This window comes from Pleurodeles waltl, chromosome 1_1 (genome assembly GCF_031143425.1).
Source record: "Pleurodeles waltl isolate 20211129_DDA chromosome 1_1, aPleWal1.hap1.20221129, whole genome shotgun sequence".
NCBI lineage: Eukaryota > Metazoa > Chordata > Amphibia > Caudata > Salamandridae > Pleurodeles > Pleurodeles waltl.
This window is the reverse complement of record NC_090436.1, coordinates 857282542-857303392: the sequence shown is the minus strand read 5'-3', so window position 1 is coordinate 857303392 and position 20851 is coordinate 857282542. Positions and strand designations below refer to the sequence as shown.

Genomic DNA, 20851 nt, shown 5'->3' with positions numbered 1-20851 from the left:
ACATTCACACAGACGCCAGTACACACACAAATAATGAGCATGCTATGGATGGTTAGGAGCTCAATTCAGAAGCTGTACAACAGCCATGCAAACCGTAACTCTCACACCAAATGCAATGCTTATGGTCTCACCCTTAATGAAACTGCTGCAATTACAAATGTTGTAAATCATCTTACAGTTGAGATTACATATTACATTACCCGTACCACTTGACAGAGACAACTATTAATGTAGAATCATAAATCAGTTTGATTATGTGTTTAATTCAATTTCACTTTATTTTACGTGTTATTTTTTGGTATAAATATTGCGAGATGATACATGCATTGCATTTGATGTGCAAGATATGGTATGCATGGCTATTGTGAGAGTGAGTTATGGATGCAGTAATTCATTATATTCCATTTCTACATAAAGTAAACTTTTGTTTTGCACTGTGAATTTTAATTAAACACTGTCAGAATAACTGAATTTGATTTGGACTTCACCAGCTTATTAACCATGATTAAGATAGCTCAATGGGTTTGTGCTTGCTATGTGATTCTATTTGTAAGGAAATGCTCGCTTACCTAATTTTTAATAATGTAGCATAGGCAATTGCTACAAAGGGCGAGCTTCTGTTTGTTACTTGGAGGTTATAGCTTGACATATTCAGTTCTTGAATTCATAATGTAGTTATCACAGAATGGTCATAAGCAAATACAGAGTACACTGTTCCTGTGAAAGCAGAAAGGTCTAGGGAACCTGAGTATTCAGGAGCAAAAGCCCTCACGCATCACATTGGATGGCAGGGATCATCATCGGGAATTGCTCCACGTCAGGCCGGCGCTGCAATGCCTGACGTGCTCCCAGAAAGGGAGCTGTCAGCCGTATTGCTAATGTGATGACTGGTGGAAGGAAGAAACAAACCACCAATCCAAAACCAGGAGAGCAAAAAAGGTTGTTAAAATTGGTTATTCATTTCAAACTCACATCATAAGTTTAATCAGTATAGGAGAAATGAAGACCAGGGTTAAAAACAAGGGAAAGTAAGAAATGAGTGCAATGCTCAACAACTTTCAAAACTCTACTAGAGGATCCCTAAATGTGTGTATCACAGAATGCACAGTGTGTGTTGGATTCGGTTTTCCCTTTGGAAAAAACACCTTTTTTGTGCCTATCTTATTAGCAGTGTAAGTTGGTTCAGCCCCATTCTGGAACAATCCCAACATCAAAGAAGATGTCACTTTTTAAAAAAAATATTTCCTCTTAAAACATTTCTCTTTTTTACTATAAGATGATTCCTAGATAGGCCCATAATTTTGAGCACTCAAATGCGCCATTCCAAGATGGCGCAACATTTCTGCCTATCCAGTGAGAGACGATCCAAAGCATGCACACTCTCTGATTCAAGGGGCACAAATCTATAGGCCCCGGTCCATGATGCAAGAGGCCATATTGCGATCATTGCGCTGGGACCTCTGCCCTCCACATGAAATTCTTCCCTGATATTATTACCCTGATATCGCTGTTTGGCAGTTGATGTCTCTCCATGCTACCTTGGGCTGCTTAAGATTGAGACCATGCTCATGGCCTTGGATGTGGCAATTACTCCCTTTAATATGGCGGGTCTGTGACTAGGCCTAGCTACAGCAGGGGTCTCACACCTGAGAAGGTTTTTTGTGCACTTGTTCTTGGTTTGGGGTTCTATAAAACCCCCTTCCTTAACCTTTATCCTCCTCCTCCAGGCTGGCAGGGAGGGATAGATAACAGGCTCATCACTGCATGGGACCACATGAGTACTATCCATGCATTTTACATTGTACGAACCACAGTTTTTAGCTTTTTGTCCTAATGGCATTCTACTTTTCACTAGTTTCCTTTGCAGCTGTGCATGGTACTCTGCATAGACCTAAGGGACATTACCTAAATTCCAAACAGGGTAAGATCCCTTCTCTAACCTCTTGGGATACAGCTTCTGAGAGTGTTCCACTACATGTTTGATTGTGTGTACGGTGTTCATTATGGTTGGTCACCTGTCTGGCCTGTGTTGTCATTGCGCACGATTCACCTAGGGGCAACATTGCGCCTCTGGCATGCTGTGTCTATTCACAGACATATTTGTTATACTAAGGGCATACTGGGAAAGCTGCAGGTGTCAACCTATATGCCTTAAGGTGACAACCCTTATAAAATTGCTTCATCCTCCTATCTTTTTTCTATTTTCTTTTTTTCAGGCTGGAACCTTCTTTTTGCCTCCACAACAGGTATAGCAGACACAAGTTTGTTTGGGATACCCATTTTTTCACACCATATATCTAATTTAGGGTGTAGGGTACCTCGGTCCTAAGGGAATGCTAAAGATCCAGTTGGACCGCTAGATGTGAAAAATGCTGGCCGGACAATACTCACTATAAGACAGTCAACACTCTACCTTAAACTCACTATACCCTCAAGGACATTCATCACTGCAGTGAATCAGAAGATCACCAACAAAGAGCCCCCCTGTGGGATGCACTGGGCACTACAGTGCGCGCTCAACGAGGAGCAGCCGATGAAGCACGACACCCATTTGGGTGTGTGAGGGCTTTATCATCTAATTATTAGGATCCCCCTCTACTCGTAGGGTTCTAACTGACAATTATATTTGACAATTATATTTGTCCTTATAGGCACAACTCTCCTTTCTTTTTTGCAAAGGATGGAATATGTGCTTATAGTAAAGAAAGTTACATGCTGTATGGCATTAAAACTGGCCCCATCTTCATGCCCTTAACATTAATGCCAGAAACATGGACTGATTTATGAATAATGAATATTAACAACTTTAAGGTAATGCATACGTCAGTGATTTAGTTCCTCTTTTTATTTCATGTTTTACTTAAACTTGCACTCCCCATGGGTGTTACATATTTCACCATGTTGTGATTCTGTGGTTTTTGTGCATCTTATTACTCTTTTATAGTGCATACTTCGAGTCGTGCCAAGTGCTTATGAGGTATTTGGTTTGAGAGCTTCGGCACTGAGCCTGAAGGCAAAGCAAAGTGCCTGGCTGTGAGGTGGCCTCTCTGCAAAGCACACAGTACAATGGTCATGCATTCCAGCTGTAACTGATATTCAGTGTAAATGTATGTAAAGGGGGTCTACAGATGTTAAAATGTGTATGACGAAAAAGTAACATGAAATAAAGTGAACGTGAATGAGAAGAATGTATGTTTGGGGTGGTGAAGTGAGGGAGTGAAAAGAGGATGCTGAAGAGGAAAAAGATGAGGTTGAAGATGTGCAATTGGATTAGATATGCAGAGAAAAGGGGCATAAATACCTAACAAAAGGTTCACATAACGGAAGGACAGTACTCCTTCCACAGGCCTCAATAATATTTAATTCACTCACAATTTAAGAATTGAAACATTACCAATGTTAATTATTTATAACAAATCGTTGTTGGTACTCATTCATCTTAAACAGATAACAACCATTAACAAAGCCAATAGTATTACAGGTACTAGGTTTATGTCAGTTGTGTTATATATCTGGATGCTAAAACATCTCAGAGAGACACCAAAATACCAGTCAGGTTACAAACTATGGGAATCACAGAAATTCATCATACATGTTCCTCTCTAGAGAGCCCACACTTTTATCATCCCACGTAAACACCGGTATGCACATGTTTCTATATGACTGATTGCATACAGCAGCTTTGGGTGCTTACCAAAGCTTGTATAGAAATTGTCTTCCAACGTCGATGCGGCATGCAGTGCAAGACAATGGGAAAGCACACACTTTAAAGGGCCTGAAGTTGTTGTGCTGTGCAATTTGCACATTACAGTTACTGTTGAATATATTAATGCAGTAAGATACGCAGCAGTTTTTACTGTGTTTAATATTTTAAGACTGTACGTTCCCACTGCTTTATAAACCTTGCTTTCTCATTAAGTTAATTTGCTTTAAAATGCACCATTTGCCAAATTTCTTTCCAATTTCTTCTTCGTAGAGGAATGCCCGCCCCCTCTTTCAGACACCATATTTGTCCATTAAGCTTGTTTGCTACATAAAAGTAATACACAACTTATACACCGCACAACTTTCATATGTCACCAGCCGCCACTGGAAAGCAGTTGGCTGGCAGCTTCATACCTGCAAGTTTTGGCTCATAAAAGCATCTGCTTTTTACTTGAATTGTTCACTTCAAATCATTACAGCAGCCCCATTTTCTACGTGTATAATATTCACTAATGATCATTTTAAATCATTCAGAAGAATATCCGAACATAGCAACTGTAGCCTCATTTTTTCAGACAGAAGAAAGAGTAAAGCTCACAGCCTAAGGCTGAAGAAATATTTTTTTATTTATCTTTTAGGTACCCCAACACCTGCTTAACTAAACCATGTGAATTGACATATAACTCAGGATATAGGATTATCATTTATTATATATATAGTTTGAACAGTACTACTCATGTTCAAGCATGACTCCCAAGACAGACCTACTTAAATGAAACAGCTATCCGTTATTGCTCATAACCATTCATGACATGAAACAAATGCATGTAATGATCCCTTCAGTAATACACATACGATATACACATGCAGATCTCAGAGAGCTTCCTTGCATTACCACAGTGCAACATTCAGATATTTGATCTTCATAGAACAATCCTGCCCTGCATCTAGAGGAGAGAGAGGGTATTAAACACTATGGACCTGATTACGATCTTGGCGGTTGAGATACTCAATCAAATGTGACGGATATGCCACCCGCTGTTTTACAAGTTCCGTAGCATATAAGGGAACTTGTAATACGGCGGGCAGGATATCCAATGTGTTTTTTATGGAGTATACCATCCGCCAAGGTCGTAATCAGGCCCCAAGTGACAAGAACTATTCAGAAACTGGGCTACGAAGGTATAGTAAAGTTTTTTCTACATTATATTTCAGCATTACAATCTAAGGATGCTCATTAATGAGGTATTGCACAGCCTCAAGGCTAGAACCATACAAATATCAGTGCTTCTCTTTCTGAGGAACACCGTGCCATGCTCCAGTTATTTCAAGAATGTGTGTCTTTCTCAGTGAGAGATCAAGCTTTATCTATAGTGGTCTTTACTTGTTCTTGGAATAGTATACCGCAATAAGTAATGTTACTTCATAAAGGAGCTAGGTCAATTATATCAGTGGTTCTTAACCTTTTGACTTCTGTGGTCTCCCACTTAATCACTACTTGAATCTGGGGACCCTCACTAAATAGTGATTGGCTTCCAGGAACCACCCCCCCCCCCCGAGTCATATTTGGAATCTCTATATTCCCTATGTATTTAGACACCCTGGCCTAAGCAGTTTTAACGATGTGAACATCAAAACAATACACACAAATATGGAAGCAAGCATTCATCATACACATACACAAATGAAAACATATTTAAATATTTTATAAACAAAACATTTTAATTTTAATGAGAAGGTTGGAGTTTTTCTAGATTCAATTGAGGCTAACCATCAGTCATACTAAATTCTATCTGATGGACATGCTCTTCTACCTAGAATCAATCTGAGCATATCAAACTATTTTTTAGCCTTCAATTTTAAATTCCTTCACACTTACAGAATGTTTAAAATGTTCAGTTTTACATTCTGCTTCTTTATTTATATACACTTTATTAATCTGTTATCAATAATTTTCTAAGTAGTAGTGTACCTCCTGAGTAGGCATCACACACCCCTAAGGGTCCCCATACCACAGGTTAAAAACCATTAAATATTAACTATCAGTACTGGCGAGCACATGCGCATCAAGCCGATGTAATGCAGTCTTTGGCTAAGCCCATCATGTCTAAGAAGCACTGGAGGGCCCACCATCCCGCCCAACTCCTGGACCATCAGGGTTTACTTATCATTAACCTTTTACGATCTCCAGCAATAAATTTGTTCCAATTGTGGTCACAAGAGTGCTGGATAGTGGAAAGCACCACACAACCTTACAAATTGTAGTCTTTGAAAGTATAACGCACGCTGGACCTTATGCACATTTCAATGGTCTAAGACAAGTAAATAGATTCATTACATAATTAGAGAGTCAGAAGCCTTTGCTTTGAGCTATATATGTGGCTTTGGCATGAGGGTGCACCTTTAGAGTGGGCGAATACAGCGGCTGTGGAGGGACCCTTGTATGTGGAGGAAATCCAACTCTATAAAATGGCAGTGCCCACAGATGGTCTCCTTGCGTGCTTGTGGGCACTGGATCTGTAATTTCACACCTTAACTGCTGTTAAAAATCAATTTTATAACATTATGGAGAAAACACTCATTGCCATATGAAACGCCTTCAGTTTTTTTCATTGTTAATGTAAGTCCAGGTCGATTTCCTTGTAAATTTAAACAAAATTGCAATTTCCATACCATTCCACTTGAGGGATAACTCTCCATTAAGAGATGTCAGCACATTCCTTCTAATCCCAAACGAGGGTTACTTAGCCAATGGAAAAAATAATAGTCATTTTAAAGCATTGAAGTAAATTGCCTAAAGGTTGGGCATAAATATTGGACCTACTGCCCCCTTGACTGAAAGAGTGTAGGGACTATGAATGTAAGGGGCAAATCGCTAATAGTGTTGGAGGTGATATCTAACATGCGTTCTCCTTTAAGTGAAGTATGGGAACATGGAGTTTGAAGTGGTTTTCTTCGTTTTGATGTATTAATTGTGAGACTTCATATAATGGGGGATATGTGCAGACTTGATCCTGGCATGAGGCGCATGGAGCGTGGTTAAACAAACTGGGGGAGAGGTGGAATTAATCTACAGTTTTCTACAGTCTATTTATTATGCTGTATCACTGTTTTTTCGTTTCACATACCGTGGTTGTTGCACTTGATTTTATTCTGTTATTTTATCTGCAACTACTATGTACTTACTTAAAATCTAATAAAGCACAATTAAATCAAAAATAAATAATTAGCCTTCAAAATGTGTTGTGAAATGCCAACCTGTTGCCTTAAAATAAGGGCTGTTGCAGTATTTCCTATTTCGGTATTTTTCTTGTTTGTGTTGCATTATGTAGAACGTTGGGCATGTATAGAACTAAAATTCCTGCACCTATAGAGCGCATTGCTACTATGGAGTTTAAGGGAGAATCAACTCCTGAAGCTGCCCAGACATCTCGATATCAAAAGCTTGACTCCCCTCACTTTTCGTTTACATCATAGCACAACTCGCCTCTCTTCCTTGTTTAAGAATCACTTGTTTACACCTAATTGAATAACACCCCTTCCCTGACCCTGAATAATCAATTGATTACAAGCTGATTCTGCCGATATCTATCAATTCTTCTTTCAATCTTCATCAAAAAGTAATGTATCAGGCACGAATGTGAACCAGTCCCAGAACAAAACCCATTGTGGACGATTCTTGAATAAAATACACTGTCTTTTACTGTAGGTTAATGTACGGAGATATAGAGGGAATGGTGTAGATGCAAAGGACAGAAACTCCTAGTTAATTTATCTGTGTGGCTGCAAAAATATTAATTCAAAACACCAGCACCTGAGCTATACTCTAGACTACACCCGCATTTTATTAAATAATGTTTTTGCTTCCACTTTGGCAAGAAGCAAAGCACACCTTACTGTTTTATTAATCAGTGTGTAAAGTTGAAGAACAGTGTCATGTAGTATGCGCTCCAGGAACCTTTTGCACCCTATGTGCTGTTGAACTCATTTAAGCAGGGCTTGCTGGAAGCATGAAAGATACTGGGTCCGATCAAAAAGCCTAAAGTCATCCCGCGCACACACCATGAACAGAGCTTCATGTGTTTCACTCTCCCGCTTCAGTGCCAGCACAATCTCGTTCTCATTTCCAGTGATTAATTAGTGCCTGTGATTGAAAGCGGTGACACTTGCCCGCAGGCACTGGAGTAGGGGCGCGGGGATGTTGCAGCACCGCCAAAATAATCATGCTGCCATTCAGAATGTGAACGGCCAATAAAGATGTCTTTACATTTTCAGTATTTTTCTGGCCATTCTTGCTGTGCATTCGAATACAGAGGCCAAAGGTCAGGCTATGTCGTGTGACAAATTGCTGTTTACTCCTTTAGCATGGAGACTGATGTTTGCTTTCTTTCTCTGACAGAAAAGCTAGATGATTTTATAAAGTGAACTATTTGACAACCTTGTCGGGGTACAGGCAGCATGGAATAAAACGCTATAGGAGGTCAGCTGTCTTCTAACTAGGGTGACCAGATTTTGAGGAGCAAAAACCGGGACAGGTCAGACATAAAAGTAGGACTACAGACTTTACACTCACTTTAATATCTGGCATGTCCCTTTTTTTGCGTAGCTTTGTGAATGTGTGCCTATACGTGTGTGTTTACTTGCCCAACCCGCCCCCACCCACCTCTCTCTGCTCCCCACTCCACCTGTCTGCTGGGAGCAGACAGGGGACTGTGTAGGGGACTGTGTTGCCTTATAGTAACAGATAAATTACTTCAATTATTGCATACTTTGTAGGCGTCTGTTAAAGGGGAGCATACCTTTCACTTATGCTTCCCTAGATAATCTGACCTTTGTCCCAAAAACCAGGACATTTGTTTAAAATTAAGAGAAGCGTCGGGACACCGGGACAGTCCTCTAAAAAAACCGGGACTGTCCGGGACGTCTGGTCACACTACTTCTAACAAAACAAAATCTTAATACTTGTAAAAGAACTGTACAAATGTTTTATTAAATAACAGCAGTTGGAAAAGTGCAAATGGTGCACTTTTGGGTAATTCTAAATTGTGATGGTAACAAAGATTTCAATAGGATTAAATCAAAACGTTTTACTTGTTGATGTGAAAATGATAAATATTTGCTGACCCAAATTTTCACACATTATTAAAACAGTTTGTCTCTGCAGGCTTAGTGGGCATTTCAATGGACAATGTGCTGTCTATAAAGGCCAATGTGCTATCATACCATGCTTTAGGAATATATTGCAGCAGTTAACTCCAAAATGCACCACTGGACACATACCACACCAATTACCACTCTGCTGCTCACGGCTCATTTGCTACACTTCTTCTTTGTGTAGCACTTGGATTTTTAACAATCTCTATGACTTAAGTGATGTAACACAGATGTCAGCACCCTCACTCTGAAAATTGCTCCAGCACCACTGACTTGCATTTATTTTTGTGGATCGGGAATTCATTATCGGACCCAAAGCAGGCGAGAAAGGGACAGAAAAGGGAAAAAGAAAGGTGAACCGCTACAAAAGTTGCAAACTTGGATAAAAAACTACCTCCAAGAGTGAAGAGTCAAGGCTAGACAAGTGTGGCATTTTGCAGCTTCGGAGCACAACTCCTAAGGAAAAACTGGTCCCATATCCTTTTCTGCTACTGTGACTCCATATAGCAGTACTTGCTATTTATTTGCAGCACTACGAAAATATAATTAGACTTGCTAATTATTGACTTATTGTGTTGCCCTAACAAATAACATTTTGCGCCTCATGACCACCAACCACTGCACAAAAAACTGTGCAGTGCTAAACAAATTAATAAGAATAACAACAACACTGTAATTACCAGCACCCTCTAAAAAGATTACTCAACATACTGCATGCTAAGACGTCTGAAAAAATACATGAGATAAGCACGTGCAAAAAGGAGCGAGTAACATTCCATCTTTTCAAGATCAGAGGCTTTGGTAACATTACATACTTATTGGGGCAATTCAATGCTTAATTTGTGCTTGTTGTTTCCAGTGCGTAACACCAGCACTTATTTTTGAGGGCCGGCACTAATTCTTCTACCTCAAGCATTTGCTGCGAGCAAAAGACACATATGGGAAAGACGGAGGAAGGGAAAAACGAAAAAGCGTCACAAAGGGAGAAAGTAGAAAGCTGCTAGAGTGAGCTGAAGGGGCAGGGAGTGGCTGTAAATAGCTTGAAGAGGCCAGAGATGGCTTCAGGATTACGCTGCCTCAGTATTCCGTGTTCACACATTTAATTGCAGCAGCCGCATGTTTAAGAGGAAGGCTTTGGGCCCCAGCACGTTTTTATTTTCAAATTAAGCACTGGGGCAATTAGTATATAATCGTCTACCACCACTTGCCAAAAGAATATCCCACAACACAATTCAAACTCCAGACCTTTACATAGCAGGAAGAAAGTTACACACAGCAACATTCTCACACTGGACCAGTGTAAATGCACACCTGAAGGTCTATTTCTACGGCAAAAGTAGATATAGGAATTTTGACAAATTCTCAAAACAAATACAGGAGCAGATAAATACCGGAGCAGATAAATACCGGAGTGGCAGTCACTCCTTTCCAGCAGTGATCACATGCATACATTTTTGTACATATGTTAATGTGCATAGTGCACATTTAGTCGTGCATAAATGCTTAGCCAAAGTACTTTTGCACATGATTTTTTAAAAAATTTGACAGGAAAATGTTTTTCCCAGTGGAGAAATCAGTTTTCTTCCCACACCGGGTGCCCACACCAGGTGCAACCCTGTACTCCCTGGCAGCATAGGGATTTAAATCGTGCCCTTGACAAAAGGTTTATGCATGCACACAAACTTACAAGCTTCTGGTGATCAAATATTTTACAAGGTAATGCTGCTCTGGAATGCCTACTCCCTACCCCTCCCCTAGAGGCGGATTTTCTGCCACCTAAGGTTACATATTGGTGTAACATTGCATGTAAATAACTATGCTCCAAATTATTAATTTAAATTTTGCGAGTTCCAAATTTACTTCCTTAAATCAAGCTATTTAGGTGCAATACTATAATATACAATTTTCAATACATGTAGCGCTTAAACCCATGAGTAGTAAAGCAGCATTAGCCAGGAGAAACATTAGTAGAGTGCTTTGGAGGGGCTTGTCCTAGTTGGAGTAGGTGGTCTTCTCCAGGAAATCAAAAGAGGTAAAGGCGTCCTAGCACATGGGCCTCACCAAGACACATCTATCACCTGTTCTTATCTGGATAAAGATAGCAATAGACAGGAATCCATGTTTAACTGAGTGTGTCATTTATTTCCAAAGGACGACCGGCAGTGCTTAATTTGAGTCAGTAGTAGCCTGTGGGGACAGAGCACTTATTTTTTGGAGACCAGCACTTATTTCCCTGTATCAGATGTTTACCGAGTCCAAGAGCACCGATTGAAAAGAGGAATGAAGAGAGATTGAAAAACTATCATAAAGGAAGAAAACAGGAACCTGCAAATGTGGGAAAAAGGGACAGGGAATGTCTGGTAGTGGATTAAAAACTACCAGCTCATATATGCGGCATGCTTATATTTAATTGACTGGCCGCTGGCTTCTGAGCAGAACTTCTGGCACCAACACCAGTAGCGGCTCACTTTGCTCGAGCGAGGCAGGTGGGGTGCACAGGGGTGTGGGTGGCTAGAGGTGGGAGGGGGTAAAATTTGATGGAAAAAAAAACCTGATCCGCTGCGCCACGCCACTCCTCTTTCTCCAGTCGCTGCAGGCAGAGGCTCCCAAGCATGTCCTGCACCCAATCCTGACGCTGCTCAGAGCAGCGTCAGGATTGGCTGGGAACACCACGGAGCTCCCAGGCAGACTGGGAGCCTGTGCATGCTCCCTCCAGCCCGGCAACTGTGTTGCTGGGCTGGAGAGAGCCTACTGCTCATGTGTGTTTGGCCGGCACGAGCCAGCCAGCTAAACATACAAGCTCACTGAGGGGAGTGCCCTCCCCTCACTGCTCGTCACCCACGTGGCCCCGCCCCTTTAACAAAGGAAACGATAATAAACAAGGTTTATCATCGTTTCCTTTGTTAAAGGTTTTGTAGCTTCTGCTGCGGGGGCAAAGCTTCTCCTCCCTAATGGAGGAGCCACCGCTGACCAACACACTTTCTTTCACTAACTAAGCACTGCCTGTAGGGAGTTTCTTGTCACTGGGTGGGTGTTTTGTGCTGTTTTTTGTAGATCCCAAAAAATACAATCAGGTGTAGGTCTTCATATCAAGCAAGAAAAATCGTTTTCTCTTTGGATGGACGTGGCTGAATGTAGACCTGCCTCCTCCTATTCTACTGTCAACATTTTGGAGCCCGCTGATCAGTTATTTTGGGACTCCCAAGTGAAGACTCTTACAGTAGTTTAATTCTGCATTTATAGTGACTGTCACAAAGATTGATGTCCCATTCATATTAAAGCCGGGTTGCAATTATTTTAGAAATCCAGTGACATGGAAGAGATGTAGCGGCTTGTTTGTCAGTGCTACTCAGTGAATGCGAATTCTAGGGCTAGCATGGACGCTTCCACTTCACTGTGTTACCAGTGATGTTTTGTATGCTGCCACAATGTATTTCTGCTCAGCCTCAGTTCTGATCTGCACCCTGTGTGCCTGCATGTCTCAGCCATACAACACTCAAGTCCCTCTTTCCTCGAGTGAGCTACAATGAACTGAAGGGCAGCATTTCTGGAACAGGAAGCTACTGGCCTACATGTCACTAACATAGACCAGTGTGGACATATCTAGATCCAGAATAAGGGAAGGCTTGACTGCTTAAGTGACACAATACATCCTGCTTCCAGTCTTAATTTTGAGGTCTGCCTTAAAGATCAGATAAATCTCAGTGAAAAGGTTTACTGGACAGATAGACAGCGTCTTCACTGATTTGTTGCTGTTTGCAGATTTGCCAATACCATTCACACAGCCAGCTGGGGACTGTCTAATTTTCATGTACTGCAGGTTGACAGCTCATTATTCTAGGTAGAAGTTGAAATTCTAAGAGAAGCACCTGTTATCCAAAATCTGAGCGCATCAAGTACGGCACAGTTCCATTCGAAACCCTCCGGTACAGCCACATAATCAATACAATCTGAACAAGACAAGTTATTGATCAAAACGCTCAAAAGCAAAAGTAAAACTAACTAGAATCTAGCTGTTGTGTCATACAAATACGATTTTGCACAAACCAATGGTACCCTTTGTTTCCTGCAAATCTCCTTCCGTCTCCAGTCTGCATTTATTCCCATAAAGTTATAAGAGCAGACTAAAGTTTCCTGACATTTTGACCAGAAACCATTTCTTACCCTTGTAACCCGCAGCGTTGGTTTTCCAGTCTGGGGCATTCAGGTGCCCTGGTCGAGAGGTTCGGACGGTGATGTGCTGCACATCTCTCCAAGTCAGAAATGGGCTGCAGAGGAAGAAACAGTACACAATAAATCACTGGAAAGTCATGTTCTTATATCAGTTTGACAGCATCTTAATGCAACATTTTCTAGATTCAGGTAGGTATATGTGAATATTTTAGCCCAATTACGCACAGATGGGATCACAACAAGCACGTTTTTGAACAGTGGAGCAGGTTTTGGTATTTTCTACGTCATAAAAGTTATGTTTCTGAAACCAAAATTGCAATGATTTGCGCATCTTGAACAAGAAAGCATGCATGAACGCCAATTACTAGCCAATCTATTTCGCCATTGCCTTTTTGACAGTACTCCCTTGAACATTTGGGATATTTTTCACGTCTGGCAATTTTTGTCAAATAAATTAATTGGAAAGCAACTTGTAAACAAGATGTTTGTTAAATGTCAAGCTTCATCTTTTATAAAAGTTACTAGAAAACAGTTGGTGCAGGGAATCGTGTTGTGTAAAGAAACAGTGACATTATTATTATTATTATTAAACTATAGAAAAGCTTTCCCGTCTACAGGGGATTTTCTGTGAAGGAGCAGTGGGGAAAAAACATTTTCACAGACGATTCTTTTCCTTCACTACCATATACATTCAGGCCCACGTAGAATGTTTCTTTTTTCCTACATACTACAGTGTTTAACATCAAAATTGTCCTCGGAAGTAATCATTATGGAAAGCATATTCTGTGGCAGAACACTTTCAATGAAAGGTAAAACATTTTGGAAAATTACTTTTAATCTTTCCCTACATAATACTATTCGATAGTAGCCCCTGATTCTCATGCATACCAAAATTAAATAATTGTATTATATTGCAGCACTTGCCACTCCTACACGGTCAGCATGCTAAACAGGTAGGGTGTGAGGTTGGAATGGTACCTTTGCTTATGATCCTATGTGGGATGTGTTTGCATGTTGTGCATGATCATCACTGAGGTGCCGTTATTGTGTTATGAAACGCAATGTTTTCCACTGTGATGGAGGAAGAAGTGTGAGAAAATGGTGCACATGTTATTGTTCTCATGAAGCTGGCAGCTCTGCAGGTCCCTTTATGATATTTTATATGATCATGGTTCACGTGGTTGATTACTCCACTGGGTTGTCCACTTTGAGATATTTTGTTTGAAGTTTATCGTTCTTAGAATGCAAGAGATGGAAGGAAAATTGTGAGAAGGTCTTCTGCGATGGGACTTTGTTACAATCCCATATCTGATCGTCAGTGTGATATGTCAAGAAGCGGTCATATTATAGCGCTTGTTAGGACTTCGAGTGGTGGACTAAATTAAAGTCCTTTGTTGGGCTGGAGTATGCAGTCGATCTCTTCAGTTATTCTATACCTGATCAGGTAATGATTGGAGGTTATTACTGTGGACTCGTACAGTACTGGGTGTGGCCAATACCAGATACGCCTTATGTGAGTACAAGAGGTTCAAGCAGTATAAGATCATTATTATGCCGCCTTTATGAACTACAATCAGCTGCCCTACCATTGACTGTTATGGTGTTAGTATTAGAGCGGACTAGGAGGGTTATAGATGATATGAAATTACTGTGTAATGCCAAGGCCAGATATAGATCAGCCCTTCATTACGTACCTGGACTTAGAAAGATGTGGGCTGGTTGGACTGTTTCACATCTGTGGACTGTAAGCTGTAGATTCTATTCCTGGGTTAGGGGATGATGTACTTATCTTGGAGACAGCCACGTTTTCAACTCTGTTCTAAAGTGAAACCCCTCCTGAAAGCTTAAAAGTTTGTCTGGTAGTGAGTTCCAGAGTTTGGAGGCATTGTATGATGAACTGTGGGGCAATCTTTGAGTGTAATTTTCTTTTTTGTTTCAATTGCTTGAATGTAATTTGTAGACATAATGGTCCTTTTCCTTGGGAGGCTCTGTGAAAAATCCAGAGTGTCTGGAATATTTCAACTCTTACTGTAGGTAGCCAGTGGAGTGATTGCAGGACTGGAGCCATGCCTTTTCTTGGGTGAAGGTGGAGTACAAGTCTTACGTCAGCATTTTGGATTAGTTGTATTTTTGTTACGATGACAACTGGTGTTACCAATGTACAGACTATTGCTATAGACAAGTTTGGAGAGTTCAAGTGTGAATGTTGCTTGAGGCTGCTTTTGTTATCTATGGCATGGGAAGATGCAGGTTTTCACTGCATAAAAGGTGTTTATTGTGACCTTGTTGATAAGTGACATCAAGGATATGTGTGACTTCACATTTATCCCAAGGTTTCTTCTCTTGAAGTTGTTTGAGGGGCCTTGAGTTTCTTGAGCCATACTGTAATAGGCTGGTATTTTCTTTTCGTTGTCTGCAGGTCATGAGCTCTGTTGTCATGGCAAATACTCGTCAACCATGCATTTATGGCACAACTGCACTCATCAGGTTTTGTGCTGTGGAGGTCTTCTGGTCATTTAAAGGATAATTTCCATGTCATCTGCGTAGATGTAACAGATGAGACTGAATGAGCTAATCAGGACTAGTAATGGAGATGTAGCAGATGTGGAATATTATAGGGGATATGATGGATGCCATGGTGTTGAGTATGAGGAGCTGGAGTGAAAGGTGGTAGGTATACAATGCTTTGCCCATCTCTGAGGTAAGACAATACAGCCTCAAAGCCAACTCGGAGGGCTATACAGTTTGTTAAAGGCCCTGAACCCAAATTTTATAGGCCAGAGCCTAGTATGAGAGAGAGCACCTTTAACAACTGGCATTGCCTGAGGCAGAAGAGCTACCCGCTTAGGGTCGAATGTTCTAAATTAAAAAGTGAGAAACAAAGACAAGCATTGGAATGTTGGAGCTCCGAGTTTATACCAGCCTTTATAAGCCCAGAGCTACTTCATTGTCTTCAATGGAGCTCTTAACATTCCAATGTTTTAATCCTTGTTAGAAGATTTTCATGTATTATGAGAACATGGATTCTTTGTAGATGTAGAAAGAGTCAACTGCCACTGACAGGTCTAGTAGCAAGAGGGCAACTACTCCATTCTTGTTCACTATGAGATTTAGGCCATCCCTAATTGATATGATGGATGACTCTGGCCTCAGTCTGTTCTGAAAAGGAATGTTGGTCAAATTATTGTTCTCTGTAAACTTGGGAAAGTTGGGCAACACTGCTCTTTCAAATATTTTTCTGAGGGATGATATTTCTAGAAGTTTAATAAAGGATTTTGTTATGTTTGTAAAATGTTGATCAATGTGGAGGTTTTGCTCATAACGCGTTCATTGACGACTACACTGTGAAATGGCACCTTGTGAATGCTCACAAATAACCAAACCCGATGTAGAAAGTACTTCCTATGAACAGACTATACCTAGTTACACATTCTATAATGGTGCTTTTACCTTCACTGTAGACTTCCGCAAACCAGGGTATTACTAGTGATCGTAAAACGGGAAAGCCTCAATACATAATGTAAATAAACATATACCTGCGTTTCTAAAAATGTGGAATGTTATATGGGGAAAATCGGTTAAATTAATGTCAACTGTGAATCAGTCACGCTATGTGATCTCTCTGAGAAGAGAAAATGTCCTCCTACATATTAGCACCAATTACATTAACAGACTACAGTATTAAGTTCAGTTAGTAACTGGTTTCAACTACATCATTACTGACGCTGAGTTTGCTAAACACCACTAAAGAGAGCAGGAGAATGAAGATGTGGAGAGAATGCTATTGGGAAAATGGAGGGAGGGTTAATAGAACAGATCTCCTTTTTAGGCCAGGGCTTGACAGCTCAACTGTTAAACAGACACATTGTGTCCCATATACTTATAGTGGGTCTGCTTTCCTGAAATTGCAGGCATTTTTGACAATCCTCTATCAGTGATTGGCTTGAGGCTTTGCCAGTCATGGCTTGGCTCAGACCAGTGGAATATGTTTCCTGTTTCACCTGATATTGGCTGTATTGGTGCATCTTTCTGCCTCCAGTGGAGTGGTTAAGCAGAACTGCAAAAAAGGACTATTTTACCACTGCAGGCTTTTCAGTTGGTTCTCGATGCTTGTTCCCTACTTGTTTTTACTCTGTTTACACCCTTGCACCCCTTTCCTATGTGTAGCACCTCATTCCTCTTCCCAGTGTGCCGTGCTCTTAGATGTCCCAGTCTTCTGTGTTGCTACATGTTAAACTACCCTTCAATCTTGTGTGTCTTCCTCCAACTGCCCTCTGTTCTTGCCCGTTCTTTCATCTGCAACTGCTTTTAGCTACCCACCTGTTCTTTATCTCCAAAACGTGCCTGAAGTCCCTGGCCCACAGCAACATGCAGAGAGCTATGGGGTAGCATCCCGTTCTGCCACTCTTTTTATTAAGTATCACCTACAGACAGCTTCTAGCTTTCTGGTGTCTTGTGCACTGTAGCAAAAACCTACAGTGAGCTTCAAGCCAGCCCACTGCTTACCATTGGTTGGTTTTACTGTCACTCTCATTTACTTGCTTCTTATTCAATGGCTTTTCTGCCCCCCCCCCCCCCTGTTTCTGTTCTTTCCTTGGAGCACAAGTTCTTTACCATCGTTGTAATTGGATGAATGGAGTCCACCTACCTCTCATATTTAAGGACCAACTTGTTTCTTTTTCATTCAGCACCCCATCTCCCTCATGTACTGCTCCCCCAAATATCTGCCCTAAATGTATTCCATATTACTTCTCTATTACGCCTCAACCCATTCACTGCCTGCCCACTTACTGTTGTCTTAATGTGCTGCATCCCCCATCCCTTGTGTTCTGTTGGTGCTCCCTCCTATGGCATTGTTTTTTTTTTTTGCTTCTCCATCCCAGCCTCAAATTTGTTTGTTGACTAACCCTCTCACTCCCTGCTGCTTTCACCACCCACTCATCCCCTCCTTCACTTCCCCATCCCTGGTAGTACTTAAAATACATTTGTTTCCAGATTTTTTGCAGGACAGCCGCAGGGCTGCTCTCCTTTTCCATTTTTTTTTTTTTTTTAAATCACTGCTGCGCATATAAAAATGTATTGTTTTATTTACCACTCCAAGTTGTGTCCGCCATCTTGACATGGCAAATAAAAATAAAAGTGGCACTCGTATCATTCCATTGATGCATGCGCTCATTTGTAACTGCGCATGTGCACGCATATGGAATGACGTGCCTGCTGGTAGCATCACGATGCTCATGTACTCTTTTCCATTATCACACTCTTTTTTGTTGATAGCGTTATTTCAAATGTGAACGTTACAGTGCGGATAAGAAAGAGGTTTGCTCGTGTTGGCGTTGGGTGGGACTATCTATGAAGGTGGCAGAGAAGCACTAGTCTCATTAAAATGTATTTCTGTGTTTATTGATTTGATGTGATGCTTCTCAACCCACAAGTGATTTAGAGGCTTTAACGTGTAACAATGAGGCCGAAAGGTCGGATCTTTACGGAAAAATCACTAAGCAGAAAAAGTAGGAGGCTCGGATTCCATTCGTCTTTGCAGCTTTAGACAATCAAGCGAGTTACACAATTTAATGTACCACCAACTATTTATTTTTCATGCTAATAATTAATAAAAACAAAATGCAGGGAAAACAGTTGATGTGGCTTTGTGATATGGGGCCTGACTGCCGCAGTACAAACCACAGATGGCCACTTAGACTTGAGACATGACAGCCATGTTTAACTAGAGACATGACAGCCATGTGTAACGGGAAACATTACTCACCATTCATTCTCTTGGGGGTAGGGGGCGGGGGGTTGCTACATGAAGATCCTACAATAAATCCCACATGTGCGCCTGGGTGTGAAGGAACACACAAGATGTTCAAAACCACCGCAGCCCTGGCGATGAGAAGGCCATGCCAGCTGACAGCTGGACCGCATTGTCTGAACTGGAAAGTTCTTCAGTGGTGAGAGGGGAAAGAATATTGACCTGTAACCTGTGACCCAGACCACTACACAGTAACCAAGTAAATACCTGCTGCCCCAATCCTCGAGTGTGCCTGCACGGCGCCGAGGACCTCTTATATTTTGTGGTGCACCACTGACAGCAACATGCGCTTATTTTGTGCAGGTGTTTGCAAGTGCCGGCAGACTCATTTTTTTTTCTGGGCCAGAAGTTATATTCTTTTTTATCACAGCAAGAGAGAAAAGGGAGAAAAAGAGGAGGGAAATCAACATAAAAAGGCGGCTAAGGGAGAAAGTATGGTAGAAAAATAAACTGCAAGTATGAAATAAAGTGAGAGGATGAATAGGGTGTTGAGAAGGATAACTAGGGCAAGGTAGAATCAAGAGAAGGCAGCCTTCCTTAGTATTCGGCAAAGGCTCCGAAGAAAACGTTATGTGCCGTGCGGTTTAAAAAAAAAAAAAAAAAAAAAAAATGAGGCCCTGATAGTAACAAACAGTAACTGACCAATCAGAGAACAGCTTCCGACTACACCTGGCATAATCAAACATTCAACTAATGTTCCGTTAACAACAAAACAGGCTATTGCCCAATTTCGAATGCCCCCAATTACACATTAACCCTTAAAACGATGGTGAAAATAATTTTGTTTTTACCAAGACAGAACTGAAATAAACCACTGCACCGTCTTTCTCGCTCCTTTTTTCTTTTTAAAAAGTTTAAGATGAGCAGGTGGGTTTGGAACGCACTACATCCGGCAACTTCAGGCCAGTTTTCTCCTCATGGCAAAAGCCTCCGCCTTGTTAACGCGGTCCAGGCAAACAGATGGAACTCTGTGCGGTTTGGGGCACGTGTTCTACCACAGAACAGACTCCATGCCTGGCAGCCACATGTTACCGCGCGGTTCAAGGCCTTTCATCAGGGATCTTCTGCAAACGCCTGTATTTGATGTTTCTTACGCAGTTTTCCCTCCGTTTGACAACCAGCCCCCTCGATTCCGTTGCGTGTGAAGCCTGTATAGATTCAATGAGCAGTTCTAGGGCGACAGGGGGAGCTTTAAAGTAAGACAAAAAGCAGACGGTCTGCACAAGTTCGAATGCAAAGGAGCTCCGTTTATCACAAGATTTCAGGTTGATCTGTAACTAACCATTTTACTATACATACAACAACAGAGCGACCTCTTGGCTCCATGCCACGGTGGTCGTCTTCGGCAAGTGTTTTCTTTTTAAGTCAACAACACTTAGAATCCTGAAACAAGTAAGCACACTTATAATCGGAACAACAAAGCTGCAAATTCAAGAATCCAAAGTTCAAAGCCGTGATTGTTGGGAGCGCTCTTCATGTCCTGGGGCCCGTTTGGACCAGTGATCGAAGGCGCCCACGAGCCTAACTGTGATTAAACGCTTATAGGTAACACTGCCAAGAAACCCGTGTCTGATTTGTGGCAGTGGCTGCAGCTTGTGGGCACTCATTTCCTGGGACAGAGACACATTTTTATTTACCAAACTGACCCAGTGTTTCAAAGCGGAAGGCAGAAAACAAAGAATGAGATGTTTAGAAATATGGAAGAAAGCATGGATGACATATAACCCGCAAGAGTGAGCTACAGAAACAAGAAGAAAAGCATGCGGTGCCCATTTTCAATGAAGGGTGCTGTTCACAGGGTGTACACTAGCTTGGAAACTTGGGGAGTTACCTCGTGAGCTCCAAACAGCATGTTTCCGAGCTGTGCTGTCTGCACCCAACTTTTCAACTCAGTCACATATCTATTGTGTGGGCTCTTTAGTCCACACATTGAATTGAAGAAAGACCTCCAGAGAATGGGTGTGCTTGCCTATTTCGGAACATTTGTATGCTGCCTACAGTGCATAC

At 41.4% G+C, this 20851-nt stretch overlaps 1 protein-coding gene across 3 annotated transcripts in view; it reads right to left on the bottom strand.

Annotated features, from left to right (window-relative positions):
* Positions 1–20851, bottom strand: part of PCSK5 (proprotein convertase subtilisin/kexin type 5) — a 1225695-nt gene that overhangs the window by 516956 nt on the left and 687888 nt on the right. For all 3 annotated transcript variants that reach the window (XM_069229369.1, XM_069229360.1, XM_069229377.1), the window contains exon 10: positions 13024–13127. In XM_069229369.1, the coding sequence (XP_069085470.1) occupies positions 13024–13127 (104 nt within the window). The remainder of the gene's footprint in view (positions 1–13023; positions 13128–20851) is intronic.